The sequence below is a fragment of the Silurus aristotelis genome, assembly GCF_946808225.1.
Source record: "Silurus aristotelis genome assembly, chromosome: 19".
NCBI classification, from domain to species: Eukaryota; Metazoa; Chordata; class Actinopteri; order Siluriformes; family Siluridae; genus Silurus; species Silurus aristotelis.
The window spans coordinates 19,630,244-19,643,035 of NC_139592.1; the positions used below are offsets into that span (position 1 = coordinate 19,630,244).

Here is a 12,792-nt window from a genome sequence, read left to right on the forward strand (position 1 = left end):
GTTTTCTCACATCACACTGCAAGTCATCCATCAATCTTGCACCTTGTTTAAAATACGTGCCTTGACACCTTTTTATAGCGTTATATTTCTGGATAAATGTTAATTTGTCCTTCTAGGGTTTTTTTTCTAGTCTTTGAGTGGTGTTAAATAATGTCATTTGTCAGTGTGTGTGTGTGTAATTAGACACGGTTAAATATATATCGAAGGTTTTCTCGCAGTTATGTCTGAGCCTGCTTGAGCCTACCTTTTATCCCTTCTGTGATCGTGTCATTTTATATGCGGCGAGGAAAAAAAAATCCTCCCTCTGTTTCTCTTTTTATTATCATATCAGTTAAGCCGGTAGGGATGAAACTTTCCTGTAAATCTAAACATGAAATGAGTCATTTATTGACAATTAGTTTGGAATAATGTGAAAGAATTCAATTAAAAAACACTTAAAATGTAGCAAATGTTATAAGACGGCTAAACAAACAACCATAAAAAAAAATCTGTTTCACAACCATGAGCATGGCAAAGCCTAAGATATGATTATTTGCTCCTAAAAAAGGTCTTTAAGTGGATATTTTTTAGATTTTTGTTAAACCACAGTATGAACGGAGTATGTGATCATCGTATCCACTGTTTACAGGTACCCCAGATTTGAATCAAAATTGGGTTGGATTTATCCACCACTCCATCAAAATACTAGTTAAAGTGTATAATAAACAAGGTTGAATATTTACTTAAATATATAAGAAATCATGAATTCAGATGCCCATCCACTTGAATTATCTGTTCTGTTTTGCTTCATATTGTTCTCGTATATTGTATTACAGCATCACAAAGCTGGTGGTATAATTTATTACTCAATGCTAATATTCAAGCTATTAATCATAGCATTCATATCTGGTATTAACGTGATGATAGTTTAAGTATGTTCAAAATATTTTATTTTCATATAGTTTTTGTTAAAAATAGCCAGCCGTATGACACTGTATAATTAAAATACTGCATTTTTTAAAGGAAAACAAGTACATTAAGTTCATCACATCATTCATTCATTCATTCATTCATTCATCAATTACTGCTTAATTCTGGTCAGGAATCGGAGGAATTATCCAGGAAAGCACGAGAATTCCCCCTCAGCATTCACAATTCACATATCCTCATACATTCATTCACACTGAGGCAAATTAGCATAGCTTTTCCACCTACCTACATGGCTGTGGAAGGAGCCGAGCCAGAAGAACCCAGAAATGGGGACCGCCATACTAATGTAAGTTATGGGTTTTAAAATCTGAGGTGGGAAAAGTACTTTATATGTAAGTAATAGCATGTGTGTTGCACAGGTGGATTTTTATTTTTTTTTTATCTTGCTAGTAAAATCTCGCTAGTTTTTATTTTGTGGTAAAATTTTAGCTGCTTTTAACAGTGCCTTCGTTTTTAGCGTACGGAAATCATGACTTTTTAGTCAGCTTTAGTATGATTGTAGTTTCTTATAGCTAATATATGTTTAATTCAACGTTCATACCAAACAGCACTATAGCACATGCGCGATAATGGCGGAAAAAAATACTACGCTGCCTTACGCGATAATGTCGCCAAAACCTACTACACGGCACAAGTGGTAATGTTGCCAAAACTTACGCGCTTTTAAAACCTATTACGCATCATTGGTTGATAGTCACCAAAATGTTCTATGCTGCATATGCATTAAAATATCGCAATATACGCTGTATGCGGATAATGTCGCTTAAACCTTACAACCGAGGAAGTGTGATGATGTTGGCAAATCTTACTATGCTGCATACGTGATCAGGTCACCAAAACTTACTATGCCATATGTGTGATGATGTTGGAAAAATGGCACGTAATTCTTGTGACTATTGGTCATTTATGATTCTGCACCATTAATCGATTCACTTATGCTATTGATAGATATAATGATAAAGACTGGTGAAATATTTTGTAAACTCAGATACATCCTTGTTAGTTAACATTCATTAACCCACCGCTAAAGCATATTAGCTGTCTTAAGATCGTTTACTAAATTGTTTTACATACCTAGTTTACCAAATGTAAAAAAATTATAGCAAAAGAGGGAGTAAAGGCAATCATTAAATAAATAAATATGACATTTGAGACTTTAAAAGTAAAAACTTTAAGAAAAAAAATAAGTAAAAGTGTTTTTTCTTTTTAGCAATGTAAGTGGTTAAGGCTCTGGATTACTGCTCAGAAGGTCAAAGTTCAAGATACCGTATCGCCAAGCTGCCCCTCTTGGGCCAGAAGTGACAACTATAAAGCATCTTTCCTTTACCTTACAGGTGATGAAGAAACATCCTCTTTAGGACATTAGTATGATTTGGAATGTAGCTTTTGTCTCAGTGCTATGGAAGGCCTATTGGACCTACTGGTTGGATCTCCATGGAGAGAGTTTAGGGTGGGAACTTCAGGATCACATTTGCATTCTCTTTCAGCTCTCAATGTCAGACCACGAGGCTGCTCAGGCCGGAGCTGAGTATTTATCTTTCCAACCCACTGCTAAAAACAGACTCCCAAAATGCCATATTTTCCCACCAGCTCAGTAAAGCAGGCAACAAAACAGACAAAAAAAGTTTTTTTGGGTTTAGGAATTTAACCTTTTTCTCTTTCCCCCCCTTTACAGTGCAGTTTGTATATATATATATATATATATATATATATATATATATATATATATATATATATATATATATATATACACACACACACACACACACACACACACACACACACACACACACACACACACACACACACACACACACAATCTATCTATCTAGAGAGCATGTACTAATCTAATAACATAATAATGAGATACTGTATATATATTTAAAGTGACACTGAATTGACCATGTTACAAAAGCACATAGTATTAGTTTTATATCTACAGTACAGACCAAAAGTTTGGACACACCTTCTCATTCAAAGAGTTTTCTTTATTTTCATGACTATGTAAATTGTAAAGTCACACTGAAGGCATCAAGGGCTATTTGACCAAGAAGGAGAGTGATGGGGTGCTGCGCCAGATGACCTGGCCTCCACAGTCACCGGACCTGAACCCAATCGAGATAGTTTAGGGGTGAGCTGGAGCGCAGAGTGAAGGCAAAAGGGCCAACAAGTGCCAATCTCTCGGGGAACTCCTTCAAGACTGTTGGAAGACCATTTCAGGTGACTACCTCTTGAAGCTCATCAAGAGAATGCCAAGAGTGTGCAAAGCAGTAATCAAAGCAAAAGGTGGCTACTTTGAAGAACCTAGAATATGACATTTTTCAGTTGTTTCACACTTTTTTGTTATGTATATAATTCCATATATAATTCCACATGTGTTAATTCATAGTTTTGATGCCTTCAGTGTGAATCTACAATTTTCATAGTCATGAAAATAAAGAAAACTCTTTGAATGAGAAGGTGTGTCCAAACTTTTGGTCTGTACTGTATATGTACTCCTGTTACCCTAGCTTTCAGCTTGTGGAAGGTTGTAATATACTGTGGAAAAAATATTTGGCCACATTTCATGTCTATTGACTTTGTACCTATGAAGTTTCTATGCAAAAGTAATACTAGTGCTTTTACTATGAAGAGAACTTTATAAAACAGCATGACGGACCTCTATCAACTGGGATACGCTTCATAAATATTACATATACACTATACGGTGAAAAATATTGGGACGCTGTGATTTTCCAGCCGTATGCGTTTCCTCCCCAAATTTTGTACCTCAAAGTCTCATAATTGTATAAAATGCCTTTGGATTGGGTAGCATTAAATTATTCCTCCTCTTCAACTAGGAGACCCAAACCTGCTCCAGCATCACAATGCCCTTGCTCAATGAAGATATCCTCTACATGGTTTTGAGAAGATCTTGAGTGGCTTTCAGAGCTCTGACCTCAAACCTATTGAACACTTGGAAACAAAATAAGAGCACAGACTGAACCCTAGGCCTCCTCATCCTACATAAGTGCCTGATTTTACTAAGACGCTCATGGGGGAATGAGCACAAACCTCCATAAGCACAATAGTGGAACATCTTTCTAGAATAGTGGAGGTTATTTTAGTGGGAACTGAATATGGAATGGGATGTTAATTAAACACATACGATTTCTTGACGAGCAGACAAACATCTGTCTATACAGTGTCTAACAAAAAAACTCCACACATCAGTGATTATATCTTAATTTGCTTTATGAACAGTGACTTGAGTAACTAGTGGTTATCATAACTTCCTGTGTATAGAGGTAAATATTAAAGAACTACGATTCTGCACTATTGTTACGTAATCAAATTTGGTAGACTGATCATGTTTACTGCTTTGTACAAAAGGTCAATTTTCCTTGTGCCTTATCTCTTGTATTTGGGCATGTGATCGGATGACACCCCTGTAGATCTGCTCTAAAGATAGACCATGAGGTTTTGCACAAACTTGTAGAGTCTGTGCCAGCTCGAGTGCACACTACCAGATACTAAAAAAGGGTGAAATTCAATTATTTAATAATTCAATAATTATCCTTTCCACTCCAGTTGGTGTCAGTAATATAATTTGCATTGAAAATTGTTTTTAAGTTAGGAAAGAATGTAAAATTGAAGCTGTATGTACACAGGTCTAATGCAGCCTGTTTGACAAATGTCTACACAAGCATTCACTATGGATTTAAATGATGTTAATGTCATTGCTAAAAACTCTCATCTCCAGCTTATAGAAACAGATTTCACTGAAATGACAATGTAGATTTCCAATTAAGCTTCAAAAAAGGTATTTGATGTCTTAGTTGTTGCAATCAGTTAGATAGCTAGCCACATCAATTAGATGGATAGATAGCTTTATTAATTCCAAAGAAAAATTGGAAATTACATAATATGAAAACATTGTTGGTACATAATTAACTAGGTCATATACTGCCCCCTTCTGTTAAGATAAAGTAGTACAACACCACAACTGGAAGTTCTCGCAGTGCAGTCCATAATTTTTCAATTTGGTTACTGTACTGGAAATCACAAACCACTAACATAAAACGTATTATATTTATTACTTAGGTCTTACAATTCTGCATGAGAAGTCAGACTCAACAACTTCAATCCTATAACCAATGTCAAATTGAAGTTCTTGAGCTCAGTCGTCGTAAAGTTCAAAGATATAAATCTCTACTTAATAGAAATCACTAGATAAAATATCATCGTACACATGTAAAGATCAAATCTCCACTGAGGAGGTTGCAGGGAATATATTTGACACTTAAAGAAGCCCCTGGATACAAAAAGGTTGAGAACCCCCATATACGTATGACTGCACAGGAAAGCAGCTGGAAGCTTACAGAAAAACAACAGCAGCGTGAGTATTATCATGTATAGATATGAGAAATGCATTAAGTTGTTTCCTGGACAATGCTTAAGGCTTGGGGTCAAGATGGGGTAATTAGAAATCCAAAAAGAAAAAAAGACATTTTCATGATGCGTACATTAGTAAACAAAAATAAAATGCATGAATAGAAAAAACAACAACACTGATTTGGTCTGTTTTTGTAGAGCATTTCTCCACAATCGAAGCGACAACAGATCTCGGAGCATAAATAATGATTTAATGATGCAATAATGATGCAAGTGCATTTAGCTGTCATGTATTTTATTTTTTTCATGTATATAGTTCTATACATTTCATCATCCGTACCTAAAGCATGATCTTGGCCCTAACTGACTAGGCAATAAAGCATCTTATTCCCACTAGATGTCAAGTGTCTCCAGACAAAATGGCTTATAAATGTTACATTGAAGCTCATAACCTATATGTCATTTCTTAGACACAGACATGCCTGCTGGTTGATAAAGACACTTCTGGTACAAGAGGCCTTACAGGAAAAATCGACATGGTATAAAAACGCATTAATCGTAGCTGTCATTCAGTTATAGATGCTGGTTCATAAAATAAATCAATTTGTAGTAATTAAGACTATAAATCAGCTATAAATCCTGTAGAGAAAACAACCAAAGAGGCCAAATCTCCCATTTTCCTCACAAATAAAAGGCAGAAATAAGTGTACCTTTAAAAATAGTGCAGCTTTTTTATGCAAAATCCATTAAATTATAAAAAGGTGTAAACTTGGGCTGGTCCACACCGTGTTTGTGCGTTCAAATAAAGGAAATGTGCTACACGTTGTTTCTGATTCATGATGTAGCGTTTAAATGGTGTTTTTTTGTTTAAAAAAGGAACAGACTTACACACACACACACACACACACACACACACACACACACACACACACACACACACACACACACACTATAAACAATATTAAAAAGGCTTAAAAAAATACTTTTATATAATGTATTAATTGTGGTTTTTAAAAAGCACCTGCTGCAGCTCGGAACCTGGATTTGCGTTTGCGACAATGTGGAGTACAAATAATCCATGTTGTTTACTATTAAACTTCTGTACATTTGCACACTACTTTCCTGTTTTAGGATACAGGGTAATGTCTTGTTTTTGTTCAAATAAATCAATTTCTATTTTCTAGAGTGTTCCTACTGTTTGTATTTTGTGCCTGCTGTCATACTTCAAGAATGGGTCAGTAATGTCTGGAAAGCTTAACACTGATAGAGGGATTGTAGTCCAGATTTCCAGTACTGTTAAAATCCTGAGACTAAGCTGGTCATTGCAAAAAAAAAACTGATTTTAACACTGATTTGGTTGTACGTTTGGCTCACGTTTAGGGAATTCTGATCTTCCTAGATTGGGCAGCATTTAATCAGAACATGAAAATGACAAGAAATCAGACACTTGGGGCAAAATGGGGCAATCGTTCCGAATTTATCCAAATTTATACTTTACCTTGGCTTTCTATTATATATATATTTATTTTGCCCTGTGATCGTTTTAATGAAATGAACTTCCCTTGCTTGTTTAACAATGTCCTCACTGCAGCTAAAAAGGCCGAAGGATTTTTAGCATTTGATCTATTTAATACTTACACAATTTATATACGTGCCTTTATGCGTCTATTTCACATATCATTATATAGGAAGAAAAATGTGCGATGTGGCACATTCATTGCAGGAAGAGGGTGGTATACTCCCTGTAATTGAAGTAAGGGCTTAGTGAAAGGATTGAATTCCTGCGGGAGTGTTTGGAAAGACTCTTTTCTTTTCTTTTCTTTCTAACTAACGCTTTGGGTTAGTTGAACTGCGCCTAGAAGCTGGTGTCGTTGATCATGCCATAGGCCTCGTAGAGCTGATTCAGTAAGTCCTTCTTCTCCTTCTCGGGTAGGAAGCACGACTTGGCTGCATTTATGTTCTGCAAAACAGAACTTAAACAGTAAGATTTTGTTCCACACTGTAAATGAATCAATTAGCTTTTTTGCATTTCTTCATTTATCTTATATCATTACTTGACTGTATGTAAAAACACTTGAAGCTTGAAGCAGACCATGTCCACACTAACATGTTCGTTTTAATACGATTTCACGCACACTTAAGTTTTCCGTTTGAAACCGCATGTTTTTCTCGGTTTGGTTCCTCAAAAATGTGGATGAATCTGAATGAAATGAATAAATCTGAAGCCTGTAGCAGTGTCGACTGTGAAAATGGAGGCTTTCGAAAACTGACACATTTTAATCGTGTGACGCAGTCACGTGACCAATTCAGCCAAGGTGGTGGAAGACATTGTATAGTAGTTTTGTAATTTTGTTGTTATGAGTATTTGTGTAATCAGTATCATTAGCAGGATACTGTTCTTCCAATATTCTATGCACCAAAATATTTCATCACGTCTCCCAGTCTATATTCTTGCTCGCTTTTGCAACTTTACACTCGTGTTACACGCAGCAACCACTCCACCTCACTGGGGGTCTATTAAAAATAAAAAATAAAAAATCTAAAATCTCGGCCTTTCCTCGACATTGCTGCAACGTTTCAAAGGCCGAAAAGTAAATAAACGCCGAGCGGAAATAGCGCAGGTCGGAGCATCTTACATTTTACTGTTGCTCGGTACAGGGACGTTTTCAGATGTTTCAGTGTGGATTAGCAACTTTTGGGAAACGATATCGATAGAGTGAATCTGGACTGTTTTTAGATGAAAACGCCATTTTTCCAGCTCAAGTTATACCACTAATTTATGCCTCCGTGCTGCTGAATTTTTGACTCTAATTGGTAGTGTTTTTTTCTAGATGTAAAGAGTACCTCAAAAAACACACTTGTGTACAAGTATAGACCCCTTACTTCAAAACCTACTCATTACATTTAGTTCAAAGTCACAAATTCCAATATGACTTGAGTAAAAGTCAATGAGAATCTGATTTGAACAGCAATTGAAAATTTGACTCATATTAAACGTAGGCTCAAAGATGCGGCAGTCCTCAACTCCAAGACATGTGTTCATGAAAAGCCAAAAGCAGTTGATTTGTGAGGTTTTAAAATACAAATCAAACACTGCATTAACCAAATATCAACACAACAACCTCTTCAACAACACCACCACCTCTCCTGCAGAATAAATAAGCCATAGCAAAAAATAAATAAAAGCATGACTGGTAAAGGTCATTGTCAATTAATACATATCACATATATTGGATCATATATGTAGTTAGTAAAGAGTAAAAGTTACTCATCAATTTGATAAATAAAAAAAATGTAAAGTACAGTAACAAAGTACATTTACTTAAATACTTTACCTCACTGTTTTTTCTAGAATTTTTAAATAATTTTCTATAACAGCACCTCTGGTATTAGCCCCATCCTTAATTCAGATGTTTGAAAACTGCTGGAAAAACACTTCAGGAAGTAGAAACATTCGAAAATGATCGAATTCAAGGAGGAGCAGTGGCAGAGATTTGCGACGCACCATAGCATTCTGTTGTGGATCGTCTCTTTCAACAGTACAGAGTCATGCTTTATTCTTTATCTTTTTCTCATACACGAGCTTTTTAGTGCGTATTTTCTCGGCCACAACGAATCCACGTTTTTCAGAGTCAGTACGAAAGTTCTCGCTGTAAAAAGCTTCTCACCAGCCGCATGAATTCTTCCTCAGTAAAGCCCATGTAATCCTTTAAAACCTGGTATTCGGAGCCCAGGGTGGAGTTGAAAATCAGAGGGTCATCTGTGCTCACGGAGTAGTTTGCTTTGTCTTCCATGAACCTGAATACAAAAAGATAAACATGCATCATGTGGTGCAAAGCGATTCGTTATTAGCGTTGGTAGGCCACACTAATTTCTCTGGGAATTATTGAAATTGAGAAGTATGGAGAAATACACACACAAAAAAAAAAAAAAAAGTTTAAAATGGACACAGGGTGCCAGACTTCTACACACTGAGACGATCTGTGAATCATTTCAACCAATAACATCTCATTTTCAAGTCATTCTTTTCAGCAAAAGCCATTAGCAAATGAGAAACCATGAGGTTATTTTTACAAAAAAAAAAAAAAAAAAAAAGATTTGTTTTAATGTACATAAATAATTAAACAGCCTTGGAAATTTGAAGACTAACTCTATAATTATCTTAACTAAAACTTTCTTTCGGCTTCTCCCAATAGGGCTCGCCACAGTGGATCGTCCATATTTATGATCAGCAAGAATTTTAATTTTGAAAATGGCTGCTAGAATGCCCTCAGAAGTATTGGCACTCGTTATATTAAATGAGCAAATCTAAGGGCATGAAAAGGGCATTACAAACAAAAAATTTTACATTTAGATTTTCCTTCAAACAACCATGGAAGCTTTTGTTCATTGTTCAAGATCAGAGACACCCAAACTAGGACCCCTGGGCCAGAGGTGGTCCTTAGTGGCTTTTGATTTGGCCAATCATGACATGTTTTTAAATAAAACATAAATTAAACATTTTATATTAATTTTAGGTTGCGCAAAAAAAAAAATAATAAATAAATAAAAAAGCAGCAAATTGAAATGAAAAGTAAAAGTAAAAACTGAATTAACCAAATTTGGAAAAAACAGCTAAGTGGTTAAGGCATTGGACTTTGGCTCTGAAGGTCCTGAGTTCAAATCCAAGGCACACCCAGCTGCCACTCTTGGGCTCAAGCAAGGCCCTTAACCACATAACTGCTCAGTTATGAATGAGATAAGTGCAAGTCGCTCTGGATAAGGACGCCTGCCAAATGCAGTATGTGTAAGTGAGTTTCATGTCCCTCATTAGAGGTCCCTGATATTACAACTGTACAACCTGAACTAAGCCAATTCTTTCTTTCTTTCTTTCTTTCTTTCTTTCTTTCTTTCTTTCTTTCTTTCTTTCTTTCTTTCTTTCTGAATATTATGAACTTGTAAATGAGGGGAACCATTGCAACTTTCATTTCAATATAATACACTTTGGTATAATGGAAATTTACTTTCGACCCATGACCCTAAATCAAGTTTGATTTTTGGCCCTTTATAGGAAAATATTTGGGCACCTCTGCTCTCAGGTGAATATCATAGTGCTTGAATTAGAGCCAGTTTATTAGTCAGTTCTTTTGTACAAATACAATGGAGCTGAGATTCCATGAGTCACACAAGGCAGCTTTACCTGATGATTGGATGCTTAGTGAAGTCTGGATCACAAGCCCCCGTCAGCTTACTGGAGATCGGGCATGTCTGAAACCGCACACACAAGTTGAGTCAAATCATACCGCATGTAATCATATGCATGTGACTCTAAAGATTCACTGTGTGAGTGCTTTTTTTGTTAGTGCACAACCCTGATAGGGAACATTTGCTGAAACCCATCTTGACACGTATCTGAGAAAGGGAATCTACAAAAATGGATCCAAGGACAGGGGGTTCCTTTAGTACCAGGTTTGGAAACCTGTCTAGACTCTCATAAGGCATTTTGATGGTAGAGTGGGAGAGGTAATTAGTAGTTAAGTCATTGGACTTTGGCTCAGATGGTCATGAATTCAAATCCCAGCCACATCAACCTGCCACTCCTGGGCCCCTAAATAAGGCCCCTAACCCCATAGCTGCTCGGATGTATTAATGAGATCAATGGAAGTCGCTCTGAATAAAGACGTCTGCCAAACGCCATAAATGTAAATAGTGATGTTTGAAGCCTCCACCAGAGGGAGACACATCCTTTCTTTTCTCCCTTATCAATTCCCATTTAATGTGAATGCTACAGCAGAATAAAAACACGTAGCTGCATATGCAGTACTATTTCCTATATTTTACTATTTTAAAATAATAATAATCGTAACACAATAAAATAACACATTTTTGCATAAAATATTATGAATATATTATGAATTATAAATAGAACTTCACCCTGGAGACTATTGCACTTTTTTTATTAAAAAAATAATAATAAATTGAAAATTTTAAACATTGCACACTAACAACAAGAACAACTTCAAACACAATCTGCAAATACACTAATTTCACTATTTACACATTTCTACCAGATTTGTTTAAGAAAATGTTTTTGGGAGCATTACAAATTTGTTTCCATTTTAGGTGTACAGCGTATAAGACATTTATAGATACAAATATGGACGCAAAACTCATTAACAAAAAGAAATCTTGTGTAGAATCATTCTGTTGTATCCTTAATTATGTGAAGTGAGCCATCATTTAATCTGTGACTAAAAGAATGCTGCAAAAATCTCATCCCTCAACCTGTTTAATGCATTTTAAAGTCATTTACAATTGAAAACGGGTGTACATTTATAAATAATTAAACAACAAACATCAACCTTCTCAAACGCAAGTGCTTTTTCCTGTAATACCTCAAAATGCATATTCTGTTCAAGCAGCTGTTTGTACAGATCTTGATCTTCAACTGTGTGATAACCGTGTCCGATACGCTCTGCTTTCAGTACCTCGACAGCCTGTAGATGGAATACGTGTGTTAGTAAAAAAAAAAAGGATGAAGCAGCACCAAGATATTTCACTGATGATTCATCGTTACGGATATAAAAACAAAAAACATCCGTATTGTTTTTGATTAACAGAAACATTGCAAAATGTAAGTGCAGGGGTTGAGCTGTTGCACTGTTTCCCCTTCGGTCAGAGCGAGGCCAAGTGTTTGCCTTGGTGTGTCCCGATGATGAATTGGTCGAGCAACGAAATGACGTAGACCTTTTCATTCGGTGTGGGGCCACGGTTTAGCCGACCACGTTAACTCATTTTTAAACAGAAAACTGTGGGAGCTATAGGAATAATACACTTTTAGTATGGAGCTGTATTTCACTGGCATAAACTATTAGCAAAGTAGATGTGAAACTAGAAGGGTATGAATAGCGAAGCTTTCACTTTGTCTGCTTTACTTCCGGTTATTTCTGTAAAAATCACAAAATGTATCAACTTTTGCTTTTCAAAGCTATTTACAGATGATCAAACAGCGACCACAATCGGTTTCTCTCCATCTGGAGTATTTTGTTAAAGCCCTCTGCAAGACATGATCTGCTTTTACCAGCAGGGTTTTTGAAACCTAATCTATTGATCAAGGCTGACTAGTACAGATAAGAATAGCAAGAATGTCCCAACACTGAGGAAAACACGCAACCAAACCTCCAAGTAAAAAACGTTTGTTTTAAAAATCATGTATTTATCTATACGATGTGAATTCAAAACTACAAAGCCTCCAGTACAACAATAAAGGCTTTATGCTCAACACACTTGAGAGAAAGTCTTATGTAGACACTAAGTGCAACACGCGTAAGGGTTTCTCTCAGGTTAAACATCTACCCAACAATTCAGTACGCAAAAGGAATTAGACGGCACAAAAGCGTACTCGGAAATGACATCTTTCGCACAAACTTGTATTGAGTGCCCCAGCATGTTCTCAGTACAGACACACCA

General features: G+C 36.1%; 1 protein-coding gene across 1 annotated transcript in view; it reads right to left on the reverse strand.

Annotated features, from left to right (window-relative positions):
• Nucleotides 1–4,821: 4,821 nt before the first annotated feature.
• The window catches only part of ada (adenosine deaminase), a 28,611-nt gene continuing 20,640 nt past the window's right edge, over nucleotides 4,822–12,792 (reverse strand). The window contains exons 8-11 of the mRNA XM_083570578.1: nucleotides 11,718–11,819; nucleotides 10,523–10,590; nucleotides 9,012–9,141; nucleotides 4,822–7,303 (exon numbers count right to left, since the gene is read on the reverse strand). Of these exons, the coding sequence (XP_083426704.1) occupies nucleotides 7,199–7,303; nucleotides 9,012–9,141; nucleotides 10,523–10,590; nucleotides 11,718–11,819 (405 nt within the window). The 3' untranslated portion in view covers nucleotides 4,822–7,198. The remainder of the gene's footprint in view (nucleotides 7,304–9,011; nucleotides 9,142–10,522; nucleotides 10,591–11,717; nucleotides 11,820–12,792) is intronic.